The sequence below is a fragment of the Panthera tigris genome, chromosome A2, assembly GCF_018350195.1.
Source record: "Panthera tigris isolate Pti1 chromosome A2, P.tigris_Pti1_mat1.1, whole genome shotgun sequence".
NCBI lineage: Eukaryota > Metazoa > Chordata > Mammalia > Carnivora > Felidae > Panthera > Panthera tigris.
This window is the reverse complement of record NC_056661.1, coordinates 4,194,657-4,216,040: the sequence shown is the minus strand read 5'-3', so window position 1 is coordinate 4,216,040 and position 21,384 is coordinate 4,194,657. Positions and strand designations below refer to the sequence as shown.

The window sequence follows — 21,384 nt, the reverse complement described above, 5'->3', positions numbered from 1 at the left end:
CTAGAACCTTCCCCCCACCCTCCTTCCCCGGTTTGTAGGCATTTGTGTAGCGGCCTTAGGAAGCGAGCACCCGATGAACGGTCCATCCTGGTGAAAAGGCACAATAGTTTATGGCGGGAGCTGCTCTCGAACGTGCGATGATCACACTGTGGTTTGGTTTGGGCCGGACCGGATCTAGCGGGGTCGGCGGCGAACAAGCCCAGTGTAGGGCACCTTCTAGAAAGCTACCCGTAGGCTGGCCACGCACTGGCAGCGATGTTGTGGATGGTGACGTTGGCTTCCGAAACGGAAGAATACGAGATGCGGGGTTCTTCGTCCACGGGGACAGGGTAAACGAGCTGACCTATGAGACGACAGGGCAGGATCATGAGGAAAGGGACCCCTGCCGCCCGCCCACCCCAGCCCTTGGTTAGCGACTCAAGTGGTAACCGAATGGAGGCAAACATGGCCCGGGGCCGCACCACCGTGGAGCGTTGCACAGAATGCGCTTAGGTTTGAGCAAAGCAAGCCCGGGTGGGACAGGGACACCGGGCGCCGGCTGCAGGGTTCCGGAGAACTGGTTTTCTCACGCAGGAGGCGTGAATGCCCTGGAATGCCTTTTACTATATGGGTAACATGGAATCAGAGCTTCCTTTCTGGAATGAGCGCCCCGAATGGACCAGTCAGCCCTGAGCCCTTTCCTTGCGTGGGGTGGGGCTGGGGTGGGGGTGGGGGGACAATGGTGTTCAGGCGGCCTGACTGGTGCTGTGAAGCGGGCTGCGATTGTAGGTGCCCCTGCAGCCACATTGGTGCCCAGGGGGCCCTGACAGTCCGCCTTCCCAGGGTGGGGCTGCCTTCTGCTCCCTGTCTCATGCTGGCTGGCGGGCTGGGGCTCATGTAGCAGGCCAGCCGGAGGTGTGGTGACTTTTCCCGGCCAGGGGAAGCCCTGAGCCACGTCCCAGAGTCGTGAATCCGTGGTTCCTGGTTGGAAGACCAGGGTTGTCCTAGGTGACTGGGGTGAGGGGTGACTTTCAGAACCTGCCCGCATGGCCCTAAAGACTAGAGGAGGCAGGAAATGGGGTGTGGTGGGGTGCTGGACACAGTGAGGGCTCACAGTGGGAATGGGTTGGTCCCAGTCTGCTCAAGCCAAGGGAGAGAAAAACCCGCTGTGCTTTCCCCACCCGAGGGGACACCGTGGGGACACCGAGGGCGGCCCCAAGCCTGGGCCTCGCTCACCTGCGTTTCCAGAAACCAACAGGCTCTTCTCAAACCAGAAGATCAGAATGCCTTTCTGGCCCGGGGTGATGAGGATGTCAAGGGTCCCGTTGTAGTCAAAGGGCAGCCCCAAACTGCGGTTCAGGGGGTGTTCTGAGTAGCTGAACATAGCCTGAGAGAAAGAGATCGCTGAATCCCGGGGGGTGACAGAAGGAGTCACGGGGTCGAGGGCGTCCGCGAGCTTGGTCACTGGGGCTTCCTTCAAACCTTATTATCGGGGCCAGTGGTTCTCATTGGGGCGGCCCTGCCCCCAGGGGACACTGGGCGATGTCTGGGACGTGTGGGGCAGTCGGGACTGGGGGAGCTCCTGGCGTGGGGTGGACGAGGCGGGGGTGCTGTTCCACACCCAGGGCGCCTGGGATGGCCCCAAACAACTATTCCTGCCACAGGGCACGCACGGCCGAGGCAGAGGAGCCCTGCCCTCTCCCTCTGGGCTGCCAGAGACACCGCGCTCAGGGCAGGATGGATGGCACGCGGCCCCCAGTGCCCCCACCTCGAGGACACGGGGGCCGGGCCCGTCTCCCTGACCCACTGGGCCTGTGAGGGCGCATCGGGCCCGACCCAGGCCCCCTGTGTAATACGCCGGCTGGCTCCCGTCCCCTGTCCCCAGGCTGGGCTGCCGGATGGCAGAGGAGCCAACTAGGACAACACAGCAAACACGAAGGAGGTCAGACTTGAATCGCTGACAGGGGAGGCCAGAGACAGCACGGAGCTCCTGGCCACCCCTCCCCCATGTTGAGGGCCGTGGGGTCAGGCGAGGGGCTCCCCTCACTGCAGAGGGAGCCCCAAACCAAAGGCTCCTAAAGTTTCAGGCACTCAGGGGCCAGGGGGAAGGGAAGCCAGGAGTGGAAAAGCACTGAGCACTGAGTACTGAGTGCTGAGTACCAAGCAGAGAGATGTGCCCTGCTGGTTTCTTCCTTCTCCTTAAGGAGGCTGTGGTCAAGGCACCTCGACAGACTTCAGCTGGACTACAGACAGAGACCTAGGGTCAAGGGCCCAGTGGCTAGGAATGCAAATGTGCAGCGAGCAAACCCCCCAGTGTAGACGCCTGCCAGCCAAAGCCTCTGGGATTGTGGGTAGGCAGGCCTGAGAAATCGTGCACCCGTGGTAACCACGTGGACACCACCGCACTCACTCCAGAGCGATGCACGGCCCAGGGAACCTTATGCTAATGAGGGCACTCACGTGGGGACGGGACCACGCACCTGATCAGGGGGTGAGGGGCTTTCAGCCACGGAGGTCAGCCCAAATTCTGGAAGCTTCCTCACAGCAGGGCTCCCCTGAACCACAGAGCTGTACATCCCACTTACAGTATCTGAAATGCCTGGGTACTGACTGTACCTAATCCTTTTCTGACTTAATATTTTTTTCTTCAAATGCACTTTCCAGTCTTATTCTAAAGGGTATCTGTGATATCTGTTTCATATGCCAAGTTTCTGAATACACATGAAAATAATCTTTAGCCAATAGTTCAACATGAAACATTTAAGACGATCTTTTGCGCGGTCAGTGACACATGCCCCACACCTTGTATTGTATCCCTAGTGTTCAGCATAGTGCTTAGCACCTCCTGGACACCACTTAAATACTGCCAAGTGCATGAAAGAGTGGACAAATGAATGCGGGCGGAGATGGGTGGTGGGTGTGTGGGTGGGTAGGTGGGTAGATGGATGCATAGGTAGGCAAATGGATGGATGAACGGCTGAGTAGGTAGGTGGAGTGGTGGGTGGATGAATGGATGGACAAGTAGGTAAATGGATGGATGGATGGATGGATGGATAGGTGGATGGATGGATGGATGGATGGATGGATAAGTAGGCAGGATAGGTGGATGGATGGTTGGATGGATGGATGGATGGATGGATGGATAGGTGGATGGATGGATGGATGGATGGGTGAGTAGAGGGATAGTGGGATGGATGGATGGGTGGATGGATGAAGGGATGGATGGATGGATGGATAAGTAGGCAGGATAGGTGGATGAATGGATGGATGGATGGATGGATGGATGGATGGATGGATAGATGGATAAGTAGGCAGGATAGGTGGATGGATGGTTGGATGGATGGATAGATGGATGGATGGATGGATGGATGGGTAGGTGGATGGATGGATGGATGGATGGGTAGGTGGATGGATGGATGGATGGATGGGTAGGTGGATGGATGGATGGATGGATGGGTGAGTAGAGGGATAGTGGGATGGATGGATGGGTGGATGGATGAAGGGATGGATGGATGGATGGATGGATGGATGGGTGAGTAGAGGGATAGTGGGATGGATGGATGGGTGGATGGATGAAGGGATGGATGGATGGATGGATGGATAAGTAGGCAGGATAGGTGGATGGATGGATGGATGGATGGATGGATGGATAGATGGATAAGTAGGCAGGATAGGTGGATGGATGGATGGATGGATGGATGGATGGTTAGGTAGATGGATACATGGATAGACAGGTAAATGAAAAGCTAGATGGATTTCAGACATGAAAATCCAAGTGTGTGGGTTTTAACGAAAACCTGGCTTAGGGCAAAGGTCACTTAAGTCTTTCTTCCCAGTCCAAAGCTACTCACCTTCCCTTGGTCAATGAGAAGCAGCCCAACCTGTGACAAGGAGTGAAAGTAGAAGACCCCACCCAAAGACCCGACTAGTTCTGCCTGTGAAACAAACAGAAACACACCACATATGAAGAAATCATTAACATGTGTTTGGTTTTAACTCCAGATTACCTAATAAGCTAAAATGAAGGAAAGTCTATTTTGTTCTGGTCTATTTCCCCTCTAGGGAAATGTAGCATGTAGGACAGAACCTTGAATGAAGGCAGCCTTGTTTGGGGCGTGCTGGGGGAAGTGGTGTGACCCGGATTGCCAGATGCTTGCCTAAATCATTCCCTCCTGCCTTGGTTCCTCATGCCTGATTTCTGGTTGGTCAGCAAAGTGTCTGGAAGCCAAGTGGAGGCATGAGGTCACCCAAGGGCCCTAACCTAGGGGCAATGGGACAACGCGGCTGGCTGCCTCCAGACATCTCCGGGTAAGAGAGAGAAGGACTATTATTTTATTTAAGCCTCTTAAGTTATTAAGGGGAATTTTCTAATATAGACAGTGCCATGAACTGAATTGTGTTCCCCCACCAAATTCGTATGTTAAAGTCATAACCCCCCGTCTTAGTCCGTTTTGGCTGCTAATGGACATTTTGGCTGCTTAGTGCATTTTGGCCAAAATGCCACGCGGTAGCTTATAAACAACAGAAGTTTATTGCTGCAAATCTGAGGTCGAGGTGCCAGCATGGGTCACGTGAAGGCCCTTCTGGGTTACAGTCTTCTTGCTGTGTCCTCACATGGCAGAAGGAGGCTAGCAAGCTCTCTGTGGCTCCTCTTTTATAAGGGCACTAATCCCAATCATGGGGACTCCACCCTCATGATCTAAATGCTCCCAAAGGCCCACCTCCTAATACCATCACATAAGGCACTAGAACGGCAGCACATGCATTTTGGGGGGAGGGACACAAACATTCAAACCAGCAACCCCAATGGGGTAGTCCTTGGAGGTGGGGCCTCGGGTAGGTAATTAGGTTCAGATGAGGTCATAAGAGTGGAGCCCTGATGATGGGGTTAGCTTCCTCATAAGAGACACTAGAGTGTTCTCTCTTCTCCGTGTGAGGACACGGTAAGAAGGTGGCCATCTGTGAGCCAGGAAGAGAGCCCTCGCCAAGGGCTGAATCTGCCAGTGTCTCAATCTTGGACTTTGCAGCCTCTAGAACTATGAGAAATAAATGTCTGTTGCTTGAGTCACCCAGTCTGTGGGGTCTGTTGTGGTGGCCCAAGCTGACCAAAGCAGGCAGTCAATCCATCCCAACTGGCAGGAGTTGCCCATCAGCTCCCCACCAGACACGCCAATTCCTTCCCTGCTGGCGGAACCCCAAGGGGATGAATCACGATTGCTTGGAATCTCAGCCCTTCGGCACAAAAATAACAATAACCACACATGCACGCATGCGCGCACACACAGCAGGAAGACTACTGTATTAATAATCGGTGTTTGAGTGAAGGGGACGTCGCGGAGAAGAGTAAACATCACCTAGAACTTGACCTTCTCCCCTGGGGAGCGGAAGAGTGCATTTTTGGTTGTACTTAGGATAGTTGTATTGTGTTGGGCAGAATGACGACCTTGTCAGTGTCTTTATTTGGAGATGAAGTACGGAGATGTGTATGGATGCCAAGCTGACCAGGGGTGGACTTGTGTTGGTTCGTTGTATGTGTCAGCTGGATGGAGCTAAGGAATGCCCAGGGAGCCGGTAAAACATTATCTCTGGGTGTGTCTGTGAGGGTGATTCTGGAAGAGATTAGCATTCAATTCAATAGACCCAACAAAGAAGGCCACTCTCACCAGTCTGGGTGGGCATCACCCAATCTGTCGGGGGCCTACGTGGAACAAAGAGGAGGAGGAAGGGTGAATTTTTCTCTCTTCTTGAGCTGGGATGTCCATCTTCTCCTGCCCTTGGACACCAGAGCTTTTGGTTCTTGGGCCTTCAGACGCTGGGAATTGCTGTTCCCTGGTTCTCTCGGGCCTTTGTATTCAGACTGAACAGCGCAACCAGACTTCCTGGTTCTCCAGCTCACAGATGGCAGGCTGTGGGGCTTCTCTGCCCGCATAACCATGTGAGCCAATTCCTATTATCAGTCTGTCTGTCTGTCTATCTATCTGTCATCTATCATCTACCTATTATCTATCACTTTATCTATCATCTATTATCTATTATCTGTCACTTTATCTATCATCTATTATCTATTATCTATCATCTGTCTATATTATCTGTCATCTATTATCTATCATCTATATATTATCTATCACCCAACTATTATCTATCATCTGTTTATTATCTATTCTCTGTCATCATCTATCTATCTGTCTATATCTAGCTATCTATCATCTATGTATCTATCATCTATCTATATCTATCTATGTATCTATCTATCATCTATTACCTATCATCTATGTATCTATCATCTATCATCTATCACCTATTATCTGTCATCTATCTATATTATCTATCATCCAACTATTATCTATCATCTGTCTATTATCTATCTATCTCTAGCTATCTATTATCTATCTATCTATCTATCTATCTATCATCTACTACCTATCTACCTTTCGGTGTTTCTAGTGATGACAGTTTTCAACGAATCACACGTTAACCCTGAGTCCTTCTAGGCCTACTTTCGGATGAAAGTATGTAGTTCAGTTAGGTTCTAGGCTCCCTTGGGCCTCCTGGGCAGGGCAGAGAAATAGCGTTTGGGACACAGAGTTTGTGAGCAGAGTAGACTCTTTCTTCCTTCCTTTGCACATACTTCCCGGGTGTTTGGGGGGTGAGGCCATTCTCTGCATCAGAACAAAATCTCCTCATCCCTTGGGCTACCCCAGCAGCCTGTCCACTCCAGCTGTTGGGATCCCAGCTCTGCCCTGCACTCCTCTGGGCCCTCACCCCTCTATCGGTTTCCTGGGGCTGACGTGTGCTTGATGGCTTAAAACCATGGAAATTTACCGTCACCTTTGTGGAAGCTAGAAGTCTGGTGTTGGCAGAGCCGGCTCCTGCCGAGGCTGAGGAAGAAGCCACGCCACACCTCTCTTCCAGCTCCTGGTGGTGGCCAGTAATCCTCGGCATCCCTTGGCTTGTAGCCGCACCCCTGCAGGGTCTCCCTGCGTCTTCACACGGCCCTCTTCTCTGTGCGGGTCTCCCCGTGTCCTCTCCTTTTCTTACAAGGTACCAGTCCCTTTGGATTTAAGACCCACCCTGGTCCAGTGTGACCACATCTTAACTGACTAAATCTGCAAAGACCCTGCTTCCAAGTAAGGTTACACTCTGAGGTCTCTGGGGTTCTGGATGAACCTAATTTGGGGAGGGTGGGGCATATATTCGACCCAGGACAGTTCTGTCGTCTGTGTAATTGGAACGATGATGCTGCCTGATGGTACGGATCTTTGGATGGGCCTGGGGTTAAGGGCCATAATTACCGTGCAGCCTTCACTGTGGCTTCACCACAGTGTCCTATGACCTAACACCTTTTGTATCCTTTCCTAACTCCCTAGCCTCCCTAGCCAGCTCCTTGGACCTTGAATTTCCCCTACCCTCCCAGCCAGCTGGACTCTTTAAAGAGAGAAAAGCCCTTGGCCACCCAGCGACTGCTGATTACCCCCACCATGCAGGAGGTAAATATCTATTTGTTGATTTTGCTGTTCACGTTCCTACCAAATTGAACATACCTGTCTTTCGTAGGCAAACTTCTGAAATGTGTATCCCCGGGTGTTTGAGAAATACACATTGGTCTGAGATATCTGATCTCCATGCAAATAAGCAAACACGGAATTACTTATATCCTGGAAGAACAGACACATAGAAGTCTCTTTACTTTTTTTCCTAAAGTTTTTAAATGTTTGTTTATTTTGAGAAAGAGAGAGAGAGAGAGCAAGCAGGGGAGGGGCAGAGAGAGGGAGAGAATCCCAAGCAGGCTGAGTGCTGTCAGCACAGAGCCCCACATGGGGCTCAGACTTACAAACCCTGAGGTCATGAACTAAGCCGAAATCGAGTCAGACGCTTAACCGACTGAGCCACCCAGGGGCCCCATAAAACAGTCTCTTTAAAAGCAGAGAAAGGGTGGAGCTTGCAACTGACAGACACATACGTTCTAGAGAGTCTAATGCACAGCATAGCCATGGCAGGCAACAATGTGTATTACCAACTTCAGAGTTGTTAAAAGACTAGATCTTAATTGTTCTCACCACACACCAAAAAGGGTAATGGTGGGATGGAGGTGTTAGTGAATGCTATGATGGCATTTACTGCCACCTATACGTGTATCAAATCAATACACTGTGCACCTTAAATTGACACATTGTTGTATCTCAATTATATCTCCATGGGGGGAGAAAAAAAGGAGATAGAGGTCAGTGATCACACTGCTGGGTGTTTATCCTAGAGACGAAAACTTCTGTGCGCACAAGAATGAAACCTTCATGGCAGCTTTGTTCGTAATAACCCCCAAAATGGAAACAACCAAGTTCACTCCGTGGAGTATTACTCAGCAACGAAGCAGAGCGGGTTCAATACGAGTTTCCGGAGCATTCTGCCGAGAAAAGCTGGTCCCCAGAGTCGCATGTCGTATGATCCCATGTATAGAACACTCTTGGAATGAGGAGGTTATAGCGAAGGAGAACAGCTTGGTGTTTGTCAGGGGTTGGGGACAGTGGGGCAGGGATGTATGGAGAGCTTTGGGGTGATGGCACAGGGTAGTATCTTGAGGGTAGTGGCAGTTCTGGGACTTCACACGTGTGACTTCAAACATGGCATAGAACCAGACACACGTGTTATTTCCATGTCGCTTTCCCAGTTTTAGTTTTTAGTATTTTTTTTAACGTTTGTTTATTTTTGAGAGAGACGGAGACAGAGACAGAGCACGAATGGCGGAAGGGCAGGGAGAGAGAGGGAGACACAGAATCTGAAGCACGGCTCCAGGCTCTGAGCTGTCAGCACAGAGCCTGATGTGGGGCTCGAACCCACGAACTGTGAGATCACAACCTGAGCTGAAATTGGATGCTTAACTGACTGAGCCCCCCAGGTGCCCCCTCGGGGGCCCCCCAAGTTTTAGTTTTATACTGTAGTTACATAAGATGGAACCATTGGAAGAACCATTGGTAAAGGGGGCATGGGACTTCTTGTAGGGTCTGTAATTATTTCAAAATATCAAGTTTAAAAAAGGAAGAAACTTATTTAAAAAAAAGAGAGAGAGAGAGTAGGGGGCACCTGGGTGGCTCAGTCTGTTGAGCATCCGACTCTTGATTTCGGCTCAGGTTGTGATCTTGTGGTTCATGAGATCAAGCCCCACATTGGGCTCTCCTCACAGTTGGGATCCAGGTTGGGATTCTTTGCTGCTCTCTCTCTCTCTCTCTCTGCCCTGCTCCCACTTGTGCGCACATTTTCCCTCTCAAAATAAATAAATAAACATTAAAAAAAAAAAGGAACAAAGGTGGATATATTGCTGCCAGCCAGGGGATCCCTCTCCTGAACCGTGGAGAAGAGACATTGCCCAAGCCCATCCTGGGACTTGATGTGCCAGCTCTCATGGCTTACTCTGTCCTTATTTTCATTCTTAATTATCTATGTTCAAAGCACTGTAAAAATGGACAGGCTACACACTGTATACTCACCACACAAAAGGGATGTCCGCTGTAACAACAATTATCACCAGAAATATGTGAAACAGGGTGTTCTATACCTAAAAGGGAAAGAGCATTAAAAAAAACAAAAAAAAACCATGAGTTTGTGGGGCGTCTGGCTGGCTGTTGTAAGAGCATGCGACTCTTGGTCTTGGGTTGTGGGTTCGAGCCCCATGTTGGGCATGGAGACTACTTAGAAAAAAATATAAATCATAAAAAACACGAGTTCCCTAATTTCCAGAGAAAAGGGTAGAGCGGGGTTTCTCAGCCTTGACCCTACTGACATTTGGGGCCAGATCGTTCTCGGTTGTGGGCAGTATCTCCAGACAATGGCAAGTGTCACCTGAGGGACACAGCCGTCAGAGCTGAGAACCACTGGCTTTGCAGGAACTCTTAGGACCCTGCCAAAATGGCAGGAAAGGCTCCTTTCTCTTGGCGAGGCATTCATTGATTCTATTTCAGTTATTTTAAATGTTTATTTTTGAGAGGGAGACAGAGAGAGACAGAGTACAAGCTGGGGAGGGGCAGAGAGAGGGAGACACAGAATCTGAAGCAGGCTCCGGGCTCTGAGCTGTCAGCACAGAGCCCAATGACGCGTGGCTTGAACTCATGAACCGTGAGATCCTGACTTGAGCAGAAGCCGGACGCTTAACCGACTGAGCCACCCAGGCGCCCCTTGTGGATTCTATGTTAAAAGCAGAAGCTTCAGCTCCTAGGAAAATATACACGTGGCCGACAAGACATGAAAAGCTGCCCTCGACATCCCTGGTCATTAGGGAAGTGCAAAGCAAGACCACAGTGAGATAGCCCACACACGCATCAGGATGGTTATTATCGGAGACACAGCAAACGAGCGTTGGCGAGGGTGGGGAGTGACTGGAACCCTTGTGCACCGTTGGTGAGAATGTAAGCTGGTGCCCGGGGCATGGAAAACAGGGTGATGGTGCCTCAAAAAATTGAAAATAGAGCTCTGGAAATCCCACTTCTGGGTCTATGCCCAAAGGAACTGAAGGCAGAGACACAAAGAGATATTTGCACACGCGCCCCCGTGCTTCATGGCAGGATTATTCACAATAACTGAAACACGGAGAAAGCAACCCAAGGGTCCAGCGGCAGATGAATGGGTGAACAGAAACGTCACGTATACACGCAGCGGAATATTAATTGGCCTTAAAAAGGCAGGACATTCTGGGGCACCAGGGTGGTTCAGTCCATTAAGCATCTGACTTCAGCTCAGGTCACGATCTCACAGTTTGTGAGTTTAAGCCCCGCACTGGGCTCTGTGCTGACTGTGCAGAGCCTGCTTGGGATTCTCTCTGCCCCTCCCACACTCATGCCTTCTTTCTCTCTCTCAAAATAAATAAATAAACTTAAAAAAAAAAAAGAGATAGAACATTCTGGCACCTATTAGAATATGGATGAGCCTTGGGGACATGATGCTCAGTAGAATAAGCCGGACACGAAAGGACAAATCCTGTATGAGTTCACTTATATGATCCCAGGGGAGTCTCGTCCACAGAGACAGAAGGTATGTGGTGGGAGCCAGGGTGGGGAGTTAGCCCTTTGGATGCTATTAAAGAAAGTTAGGAAGAAAAGGGGAAGGACGGAGAGCAGACTGACTTATGTTACGAGGAACCCTTATGGTTCCTTCGATAAATTAAAACATGGAGTTTCCACATGGCCCGGCACCTGCTCTCCTCAGTTATATTACCCCAGGGAACTGAAAACCTACATCCACACACAAACTCACGCACAAAGGTGCATAGTAGCACTATTCACGAATACCCAAAAGAACGAAACCAACCGAACGTCCACCGGCTGATGAACGGATAAACAAAAGTGGTTCATCCACACGGGGGAACATTATTCAGCCTTAAAAAGGAGAGAGGCAGTGACACCGGCCAAAATGGGGAGGAACCTTGAACACACGACGCTGGGGGAAGGAACCAGATACAAAAAAGCCACAAGGGGTGTGAGTCCATGTGTGCGAAACGTCCAGCACAGGCTCATCCACAGACAGGAAGGGGGACCGTGACTGCCAGGGGCTGGGGCTGGGACTGGGGCTGAGGGGGAGGTGCCGGCTAATGGGGGAGTGTCTCTTCTTGGGGTGACGGAATGTTCTGGAACTAGACAGAGGTGATGATTGTGCAACATTGCGAATGTTCTAAATGCCAGAGTACTTTGTACACTTTAAGATGGTTGGAAATGGCCAGTTTTTATGTGAATTTTACGCTTCCTTCCCCCGCACCACCTCCCGCCAAAGGAGAAAGAGGCATGAAGCTAAGATTGAAAAGAACTGAACCGAAGGTCAAAGGTCGGCAAGAGGACAGGGCTGCAGAGCTAGAGGGAGCCAGCCTGGGAGAGTTGGGAGGGAGGAAGCGGGGAGGGCCAGGAGGCAGTTTGGCTGCGGGCAGTGAGTGCTGTAAAGAGCGGATGGGCTCATGTTCTGGAGGCAGCTCTGTATTTGGTTTGGATGTGAAAATCGATGAGACGGCCCCAAGGCTGGTCACAGCAGTTTCTGTGGCCTGGAACTACCGTCGGGTTCGCAGCCCCACTCGGGGATACGTACGTTCTCTACCAGCCCGCAGTCCACACCGCGCCTGCGCACGGCCCCCACGTATCCGGGATCCGTGTATTCAGTCGCCTTGTTCTTGGAGGTCACCCTGGAACGCGCTCGAGAAAAGTCAGACAGAGGCCAAGCCAAGGTGTGGCTCTTCTGCTGTGCTTCTCGGTCCCTCTCAGGGCTGCAGGCCCCTCGCCGGCCAGGGCTCAGCAGACACCTGGCAGGTACCACACTGGCTGGGCCAGGTTCCGTCTCGTGGGGCCCACAATCTTTTGCCAAAACTAACACGAGGGAAGCAAAAGATGAACGAGTTGCCAGATGGCGATCTACCAGCCCGGTGGCTCTGGACTCGGTGATATCTGGGGACATTTGGGGTGTCGGGATGCATCGGTGGAGGGGCGCTCCTGACATGGGGTGGGTGGGGCCAGGGATGCCCTACACCCCACAGTGCCCAGGGTGCCAGCCCCCCCCCCCCGAGAATGACCTGGCCCTAAATGTCAGCAGCAGTAGGGTTGAGAAACCTTGATGGACCTCTTTCTTTCTCATCTCAACGGGTACCCAACCATCCTTCTTTTCCAAAGAATAGTATCTTCCTTGTCTTCATTCTCGACCTCGCCACCTTGCATGCTACGTGATGGTTCTCTTCTCTCTCTTCATATGGCTTACCTTCTCTCCTGTTCTCTGTCCCTAACATGCAGTAGGTGGGACTGAATATTCCCATCACCCAGGCTTGTCACCAAGTGCGTACAAGCCATTCTCAGCCCTCCTCGATCCTTCCTGACATCCACTCCCACGCAGTTCCCGTTGATGTCCCTCATTGACTCCAATCAGTCAGAGTGGGATTTTGTGGCTCGTAACCACGATCCTGGACAGAAACACCAGGTTCCCACCGTGTAACCAATTTTCATTTGAATTTTAAAGAACAAGGTGATGTCCAGGGGCTGACATCCAAGGAGCAGCACTGTTTGTATTTCCAAAATCAACAACCTGTTCTCGGATGATCGCCAACAAAATTTTTTTAAAAACCACACATATACCTATAGATGCGTTCCAGAAATTGGCCTCGTAATCATAAACATAGACTTTTTGATTCACTACTAACAGCAACACCGAGCCAGCGATATGTGCCGATGTTACTTCCGGTACGCCGACCTAAAAATAACGACACATAGGAGATCCGTGAGTGCATCTTTTGAGAGGATTCGGGAAGTAAGACGTCTAGATGCACATTTAAGAGACATGCATGCTATAGCAAGAGCTGTGTGGTTCCTAGGTGCTGGGAACGGTATATCCTGGGGTCGGAGCCAAAACTGGGCGGTTGGAGTTGGTGTTTGGTGCCCTCGGATACCTGAATTCTCTCTAATCCCCTTCTTCCTTACCAAAACCTTCTCTGAGGGTAAAGCCTAAAGAGTAACAGACGATGAGCATAAATGATAAACATGTCGCTTATAAGAGAGATATTGGCATTCTAATTGATGGCAAAACCTTCTTCGGCTAGGGGCCAGTGGTAGAATTTCTCAGGGTAGTTACTGAGAGGGTAAAAGTTTTTCTGTTTTGGTTTAGGACAATTAAGGGAGGGCCCAAGATTACTGTATGTAATCTATCCTTAACTCACACACTTCCAATTCTCTTCAGAATTGTCTCTCTCTTTTTTTTTTTTTTTTTTTTTTCAGGAAAAAGAATAGAATAGAATAGAATAGAACTAGAATAGAATCAATCCTTCCTCTGGCTTAGAAATTGCTCTTAATGTCTTTCAAGAGGTACATTGTAATATAAGCCCCCAGGCTTACAAAAACAGACTAGTGTGATATTTCCAAACTGTATCTCCCCCCCCCCCCCCAAGAGTTACTATGTTGGGAATCTTTCAGATGGTTAAGTAAAATAACTACCTTTATTGATGTAGGGAGGGAAAGTGGAAGGAGACTACTTTTGAAATTATCTCTTGTGAAAAAAATTTGTCTTCTGAAATAGACAATAAAAGAGTTAAATTAGGACAATTTCATACAAGAAAAGAAAAGAGACAAAGATAGACACTCTAAAAATGTTCTGTTGAAACAAAATACCCCCCACCTTTTTTTTTAACAAGGAACCATTGAAGTTCTATCTATCTATCCATCTATCTGTTTTTGCATGAGTAAACTTCTATAGACTGGATATTTGCATTCTTGAAATAACGTTATTTTAAAAGTGTGACCATGTCAAATATAAAATTATATAAATGACATCTTTTATATATGTGACACTTGCCTTACCCAGGATGAACTTCAGTTTTGCCATTTATATGATTCTAATCCCACTGAAGTAAAAGGTTTCAGACTAGGAATGTGTGTGTATGAAAGAAACAATGTGTTCCCTCAGGCAGGAAAACTTTTAAGAAGTGAAAATTCATCAGGGTGCCTCGGTGGCTCAGTCGGTTAAGCATCAGACTCTTGATTTTGGTTTAGGTCATGATCTCACGGTTTGTGGGTTTGAGCCCCGCATTGAGGTCTGAGCTGACAGTGCAAAGCCTGTTTGGAATTCTCTCTCTCTCCCTCTATCTGTGCTCCTCCTCTGCACTCTCTCTCTCTCTCAAAATAAATAAATAAACTAAAAAAGAAAGAAAGAAAGAAGTGAAAGGCCATCCATGAACATGGTATATTGCTTCCTTATCCAGAGCTCTTTCTCCTGTCCCCTCCAGGAGAGTTTTATGGTTTTAGACAGAAAGGAATTGCTGAGTTGATTCTTATGTGTTTTAAAGTTTTTGTTGTCACTGGGAATGATGTTTTTCATAACTGCTTTTTTTGAGTGTTCATGGCTAGTTTACGAGAGAGGTGTTGATTTTTTTTTAATGTTTATTTTTTGAGATAAAGAGAATGTGAGTGAGTGCACAGGCTCACATGTGAACAGGGGAGGGGAAGAGAGAGAGGGAGAGAGAAATCCCAAGCAGGCTTGGTGTTGACAGAAGAGAGCCTGACATGGGGCTTGAAACCCACAAACCGTGAAATCACGACCTGAGCTGAAACCAAGAGTCAGATGCTCAACCGATGGAGCCACGCAGGTGCCCTGAGAGGTGTTGATGTTTTTAATATCTGTGTTGTATTTGGCCATCCTGCTGTACTCAGTGCTGCTGGTTAGTTCTTTGGATTTGGCAAAATGCTGTCTCTTTCTAATGTGTTTTGTATTTCACATTTTTCTCTTGTCATAGTGCATTGGCTGGGACCTCCAATACATAGTTGAATGAGAGTGATAAGATTCTCTGTTATTTTTACCTTTATATTGTTTCTTTTACAGGGTGAGATACTTTCAGCAAGTATCCAGCTGACATCAAAACCAATAAAACACTGGGGGAGAAAAGAACATCATGGATTGTTGGGTGGAGCCACCCCCAAGACTCTTTCTCCTCTGAGCCACCAGATTCCATGTCCCGTTATTCTCCCCCTGTCTCCCTCCAGTGCTGCCTCCCAGGTCTCTCTCTGGACCACAGCCTCAGCCCCTCACTTGTGTCCTTCTGCTGTCTCCCCTCTCTGCTTCCTGTTCGCCACCCAAAGGTCTCAGGAAGCATGTGCTCTAGGAATATCAACAAGTTATAATTTTAGGTTAACTGGCAAGAAACGGGATCGTCGTGTCTGAGAACATGTGCTGACCATTTTGACAGATTCTGCCAAATTGTCCCCCACAGGAGGGGGACCCACTTTGGCCTCATCCACGTTTGCCCTCATCCTCACCAGCACGATAGGCAAAACGTGACATTCCATAATTTTATTAAACATTAGAATGTCTCATGGGGCACCTGGGTGGCTCAGTCGGTTGAGCATCTGACTTCGGCTTGGGTCATGATCTCGCGGCTTGTGGGTTCGAGCCCCGTGTCGGGCTCTGTGCTGACAGCTCAGATTCTGTGTCTCCCTCTCTCTCTGCCCCTCCCTAGCTCACGCTCTGTCTCTCTGTCTCTCAAAAGTAAGTAAACATTAAAAAAAAAAATTTGAATTTCACATCAGTTCACGTCACAAAATATGATTCTACTTTTGATTTTTTTTCCAATCATATAAAAATGTAAAGACGATTCTTATCTTGCCAGCCCGGCAAAATCAGATGGCAGGCTGAATGTGCCTGGGAGGCCACAGTTTGTGACTCCTGCTCTAAAGCAGACATGATGATGGAAAGCTGTCCGACACGGTTGCCACCAGCTACACTGAGTGCTTGAAATGTGGTTAGTTTGTGGCTTTTTCACTGTATTTAGTTTTAATTAATTAAATTTTTTGTTTAATTTTTTTAATGGCAGTACAATACACACAATATAAAATCTGTATTTCAAACTTATTTTAATGGTGATAAAATATACATAAAATAGACCATTATCATCATTTCTTTAGGGTGCAGTTTGGTGGCACTGAGCACAGTCACACTGTCGTGCAGCTGCCCCCGCCATCCGTCTCCAGAACTTTCCATCTCCCCAGACTGAGACTCTGTCCCCATGAAGCACTGATTCCCTGCCCCTGCCCCACCCCTGGCTCTCACCATCCACTCTCTGTCTCTGCGGACGGGACTGCTCTAGGGACCCCTTGCGAGTGGGTCACGCAGGATGTGTCTTTCTGTGTCTGGCTTCTGTCACTGTGCACAGTGACCCCAGGGTCCATCCACATGGTGGCAGGATGTCCTTCCCTTTTTTATTTTTATTTTTTATTTGAGAACGAGTGAGAGAGTGTGCATGAGCCGGAGAAAGGGCCGGAGGGAGAGAGAGAGAATCCTAAACAGGCTCCACGCTCAGTGTGGAGCCCGATGCAGGGGACTGAATCCACAACCCAGGGATCATGACCTGAGCTGAAGTCAAGAGTCGGGGGCTCAACCCACTGAGCCACCTGGGTGCCCCAGAATGTCCTTCCTTTTTAAAGCTGAATAACGTTCCAGTGTGTGGGTGCCTCACCCTGTGTTTATCCATTCAGCTGCTGATGGAAACTTTAGATAGCCACGAGTGGCAGATCAACTTTCAAGGAAGGACAGAATTCACATCTTATCAGGAGTAGCTGAGTCCTCACTTGGCCCAGGGCCTGGTCCCATCCCTCCCCCCTTCCGTGGCCATCCCCTCGGCCAGGCCTTCCCACCAGCAGTCATGTCCAGACTCTGCCTCCCTCACTACGCAGCCTCTCTCTCTCTCTGGTGACCTTTCTTCTCTCTTCGGTCTGTCTTGGCTTCCGGAGAGAGTGCCATCAACCTTGGACCTCTGTGTCCTTGCTTTCTCTCCCATCTGCCCCGCTGCTGTGTTGGCTGTTTTCCCCACCCACGTGCCCTGCCTTCTCCGTGACATCCCTCCCCTCCTTGGCTCCTGCCTTCCTCAGCCTCTAGGTCTCCTGCTTTCCGACCGCCCTTTCTCTCCTCCCACCGGATTCACCAGAACCTCTGGCTGCTGGACATGTGATCCCCCAGTGACTACGCCGTCACGGTGTTGCCATTGCTTTGCGTGCTCGGGCCCCCGTGATGACTAATCATACCAAGGATCTCTGACAGGAGGCACCACAGTGTTGTCATCATTTTAGTTTATTTGCCGGTGTTTTCCTCTCTCTTCCTTTGGCCCCCACACCAACTCCGAGCTCCCTACAGACCAGTAACCAGCAACACAGGACGGAGAGCCATCTTCCGTAACGTTTGTTGAATGAATGGATGAATGAATGAGGGCAGATCTCACGTTTTAATAGAAAGGACGGTAACAGGACATAAAAAGGTCACTTACCCTAGATACAAGGCTATGTTTTTCTTGCAAGGATGTTTAATCAAGCGTGGTGTCCTCGATGAAAAATACAGATGGTCCTAGAGAGACAGTCACACAAATCTTAAGATCAGTAATAAGCACCCGACGAGAAGCAATTTCCAAATATAAAACATTGAAAGTGTAAAGGCGAAATTGAGGTAGGTGGATAATAGCGATGTAATTTTCCTGTTTTTATATCACACACTGGTTAGTCAGATGTCATGCGGTGGGGGAGGGGAAGCTGGGTGAAGGGTACCTGAGACATCTCTGTGCTGTATTTGCAACTTGCCGTGAATCTATAATTAGGTCAAGATAAAGTTAAAAGAGATTCACAGGCTAATGATTCATATCTCATTCCTTATGTATGTTACTGCTTACTTACATACATACGATCAGTTATTCGACAGAGAGGTCAGAGGACGGGGAATTATAAAGCTAACAAGGTAGAAAGCAGGCAGTTGGAGAGGATTTAGAAATGCAGACATCGCTTCTGAAATAATGCCATGTCAGGAGGAAACGCACTTTAGCTGATGAACTAATTCTTTGTGCGTCGTAGGGCACAGAGGGTGAAAAAAAAGTGCCCTCTTGCACTGCGTTATTTACGCAAAGTAAGTCTGCTTCCTGTTACTCCAGAGTTAAAATTAAATGAAACTGGAGAAAAACTCAGGTGATCTGAGTTCTAAACCCATTTCCACCTCCTGGCTTTCTTCATGTTACTTGATCTCTTTCAACTAGTTCTTTAGTGAAACGGGAAAGATGAATCTCTACTTCAAAGCGCAGTGGTGGGGATTAGACCGTGTTCTGTGCCTGACACAACACTGACACCCAAGAAACACTAGGAAGTGTTAGTTCTGGAAGTGAAAAATGAGACTGAAGTATGGAGCCACATACCCCTTGAATTTGCTGACTAACATGAAACACCTTTCCTGTCCTCACCGTGTGAATACTAGAGGTAAGTGACAAGAGAGACCATCTGTCATTTTTATTCAGCATGACTCCTACCAAGGTACCTCTTGGCTAACTCTAAAGCACCTGTTCCTGATGCTTTAGGGTCATGGGAGCCCCTGGAAAATCTGGTGCAACCGTGGGCCTTTCTCTCCCACAGACAGACCTAGGTATACACAAAAATGGGGACGTAACTCCCAAGAGCTCATAAAGGCGCATTTGCAGACCCCATATTAGGAACTCCTACTCCCAGGTTTTTGGTTTTTTTTTGGCTGTGGCCAGGGGCAGGGAGACGGTGCTGGTGGCTGGAAAATGTTGGTACAGCATCTTGACGTGTGCCAAAAGCACCTGGAGGCTTGATAAACCACAGATTGCTGGGCCCCACCTCCGATTCAGTAGATCCAGGGAATTCTAACAAATTCCCAGGTGATGCTGATGCTGCTGGTCGAGGACCACACTTGGAGAACCAGGGTGACGAAATGGGAGAATTGGATAGAACCCGTCTTTTCAAGTGTGGAGACAAATCCCACCGGTAAAACTTGCTGGAGACCTCTACTTTTCACTTGCTGGTTTTGTGTCTTTAGGTAAGTGTGTCTTTAATTTTGCTGGGTCTGTTTTCACATCTATAAAACAAGGTTGGGGCTCCGGGGTGGCTCAGTCGGTTAAGTCTCCAACTTTGGCTCAGGTCATGAACGTGGTTCATGCGTTCGAGTCCCGCATCGGGCTCTGTGCTGACTGCTCAGAGCCTGGAGCCTGCTTTGACTTCTGGGTCTCCCTCCTCTCTGCCCCTCCCTGCTTGCACTGTCTCTCCCTCTCTCCAAAATAAATATTTAAAAACAATCTTAAAAAAAATTATTATTAGAACGTTAAGGAATTACTGCCCATGGACTTTGTTGTAAAAGTCAAGTTAGGCCATGCACCAGAAGCTCACATCTACTATTCCATGGGCAGACAGGGCCCTGCCGAACAGCTTACTCCAGGCAGGGTTTGCCGGAGGGCAGGAACTCGGCTTTAGCATCTGACTAGCTCCGTGGCACCCTGCAAACAGTATTCACTGATCTGATATTTACCAAAATCTAAACATGTTCTGAGTAAGGAGTGAGATAAATACTCCATACCCTCATGGAGCTGATATTCTACTGACAGCAGTAGACAAAACATTTGTCAAAACAGTAACAGAAGTTAGTGGTTGATAGCAAAAACCGGTAGGGGGTGGGGGCGCTGTAAATAAGATGTACTAGGTGCCCCTGGGGAGCTCAGGCAGCTAAGCGGCCAGCTTCCGCTCTGGTCATGATCTCACAGTTGAGTTCCAGCCCCATGTTGGGCTCTGTGTTGATAGCTCACAGCCTGGAGCCTGCTTCAGATTCCATGTCTCCCTCTCTCTCTGCCCCTCCCCTGCTCGTGCTCTGTGTGTGTCTCAAAAATAAATAAACATTAAAAAAAAAAAAAAGAGGTGGTATTTAAGTCAGGATCAGAATGAGGAACCAGTCATGGAAGCCAAAGTGTGCCAGGCAGAACGAGTAGCAAACACCGACTCCCCTGTCCCCAAGGCTGGACGGAGTTTGACTTGAGATGACTGGAGCACTGATTCACGGGTGGCAGGGGCCACATCAGTGGTTCTCAAATTTGCAGGGGACACTTGGCAGTAGCTGGAGACATTTTTGGTTGGTTGTCAAGCCTGGGGAAGGAAGCGCTCGCTACCGGCGGTGGTGGGTGGGGGCCAGGGATGCTGCTCAACATCTTACAATGTACAGGACGGCTCCCAAATGTCAGCAGCGCTGCTGTCGAGGAAAGCCTGGGCCAGATCATGCGGGAAAACGCTGGCCGCGCAAGGAACTTAGGCTTTATCCTGGGTGCTACAGAATCCGGGCAGGGGAAAGACGAGATCAGACTCGTTTACAAATCCCTCCTGCGGCCAGAGCGGGCGAGGGAAAGCAGCGCACGGCCTGGGGCGGTGGCGGCGGACGTGGCCCAAAGGGGTGGGAATCGGGCCCAAGCTTTGATGTGGCAGTGGAGGGACTTGGTGAAGGGCTGGAGTTGGGCAGAAAGAAGGGGCAACACCAAGTTCGATTCCTAGAACTAGAAACTGGGAAGCCTCCGCTCCAGGACAAGCCGGCTCCCTCCCCGACCCTGGGCAACACCCCTCCCCGGGGAGGGCAGCCCCACCGGCACAGCTGCTGAGCTCCGGCCACCAAGCAGAGCCGCAAGGTCGCCGCCGCCACCAGCATCAACACCAGCATCTCGTATCCAGAACCGCCGGCGCGAAGGCACCTCAACCGCCGCTGGGTGTCGCCTCACGGTTTGGGCAGGCGCCGACTGGAGCCTGCGCCTGCGCACTCGGCCGCCAGCGCAGGCGCACCTTCTCTCCCAGGGAACGCGGAGCCGCCCACCTCAACCGCCCCCCGTGGACGTGAGCGCCCTGGCGCTCGCGCTCTCACCAGTTGGAGCGTGCGTTCGTCGTCCCCTGAACTCAGCACCGGGGCCCCCGCACACAGTCGCGCATGAGCAGGCTGGTGTAAGCATGCGCACAGCGTGCCCCGGGAAGCCCGAATCTGCCCACCGGGACGCGCTCCGCAGCCTGAGCGCCTGTCGCCCGTGCGCCAAAACCCAAGTGTATACACGGGGCTGCCTACAAGTTCTTACAGGTGCGCTTGCAGCACTAGTGGCTCCAGGGGCCCTGGAAC

At 49.8% G+C, this 21,384-nt stretch overlaps 1 protein-coding gene across 1 annotated transcript in view; it reads right to left on the bottom strand.

The window, feature by feature from the left end:
• The window catches only part of CATSPERD (cation channel sperm associated auxiliary subunit delta), a 43,013-nt gene extending 21,982 nt beyond the window's left edge, over positions 1-21,031 (bottom strand). Inside the window, exons 1-10 of the mRNA XM_042977902.1 lie at positions 20,867-21,031; positions 18,647-18,701; positions 17,738-17,814; positions 13,923-13,995; positions 13,071-13,185; positions 9,462-9,529; positions 7,521-7,634; positions 3,831-3,914; positions 1,216-1,366; positions 248-343 (exon numbers count right to left, since the gene is read on the bottom strand). Of these exons, the coding sequence (XP_042833836.1) occupies positions 248-343; positions 1,216-1,366; positions 3,831-3,914; positions 7,521-7,634; positions 9,462-9,529; positions 13,071-13,185; positions 13,923-13,995; positions 17,738-17,814; positions 18,647-18,701; positions 20,867-20,940 (907 nt within the window). The 5' untranslated portion in view covers positions 20,941-21,031. The remainder of the gene's footprint in view (positions 1-247; positions 344-1,215; positions 1,367-3,830; positions 3,915-7,520; positions 7,635-9,461; positions 9,530-13,070; positions 13,186-13,922; positions 13,996-17,737; positions 17,815-18,646; positions 18,702-20,866) is intronic.
• Positions 21,032-21,384: the final 353 nt, after the last annotated feature.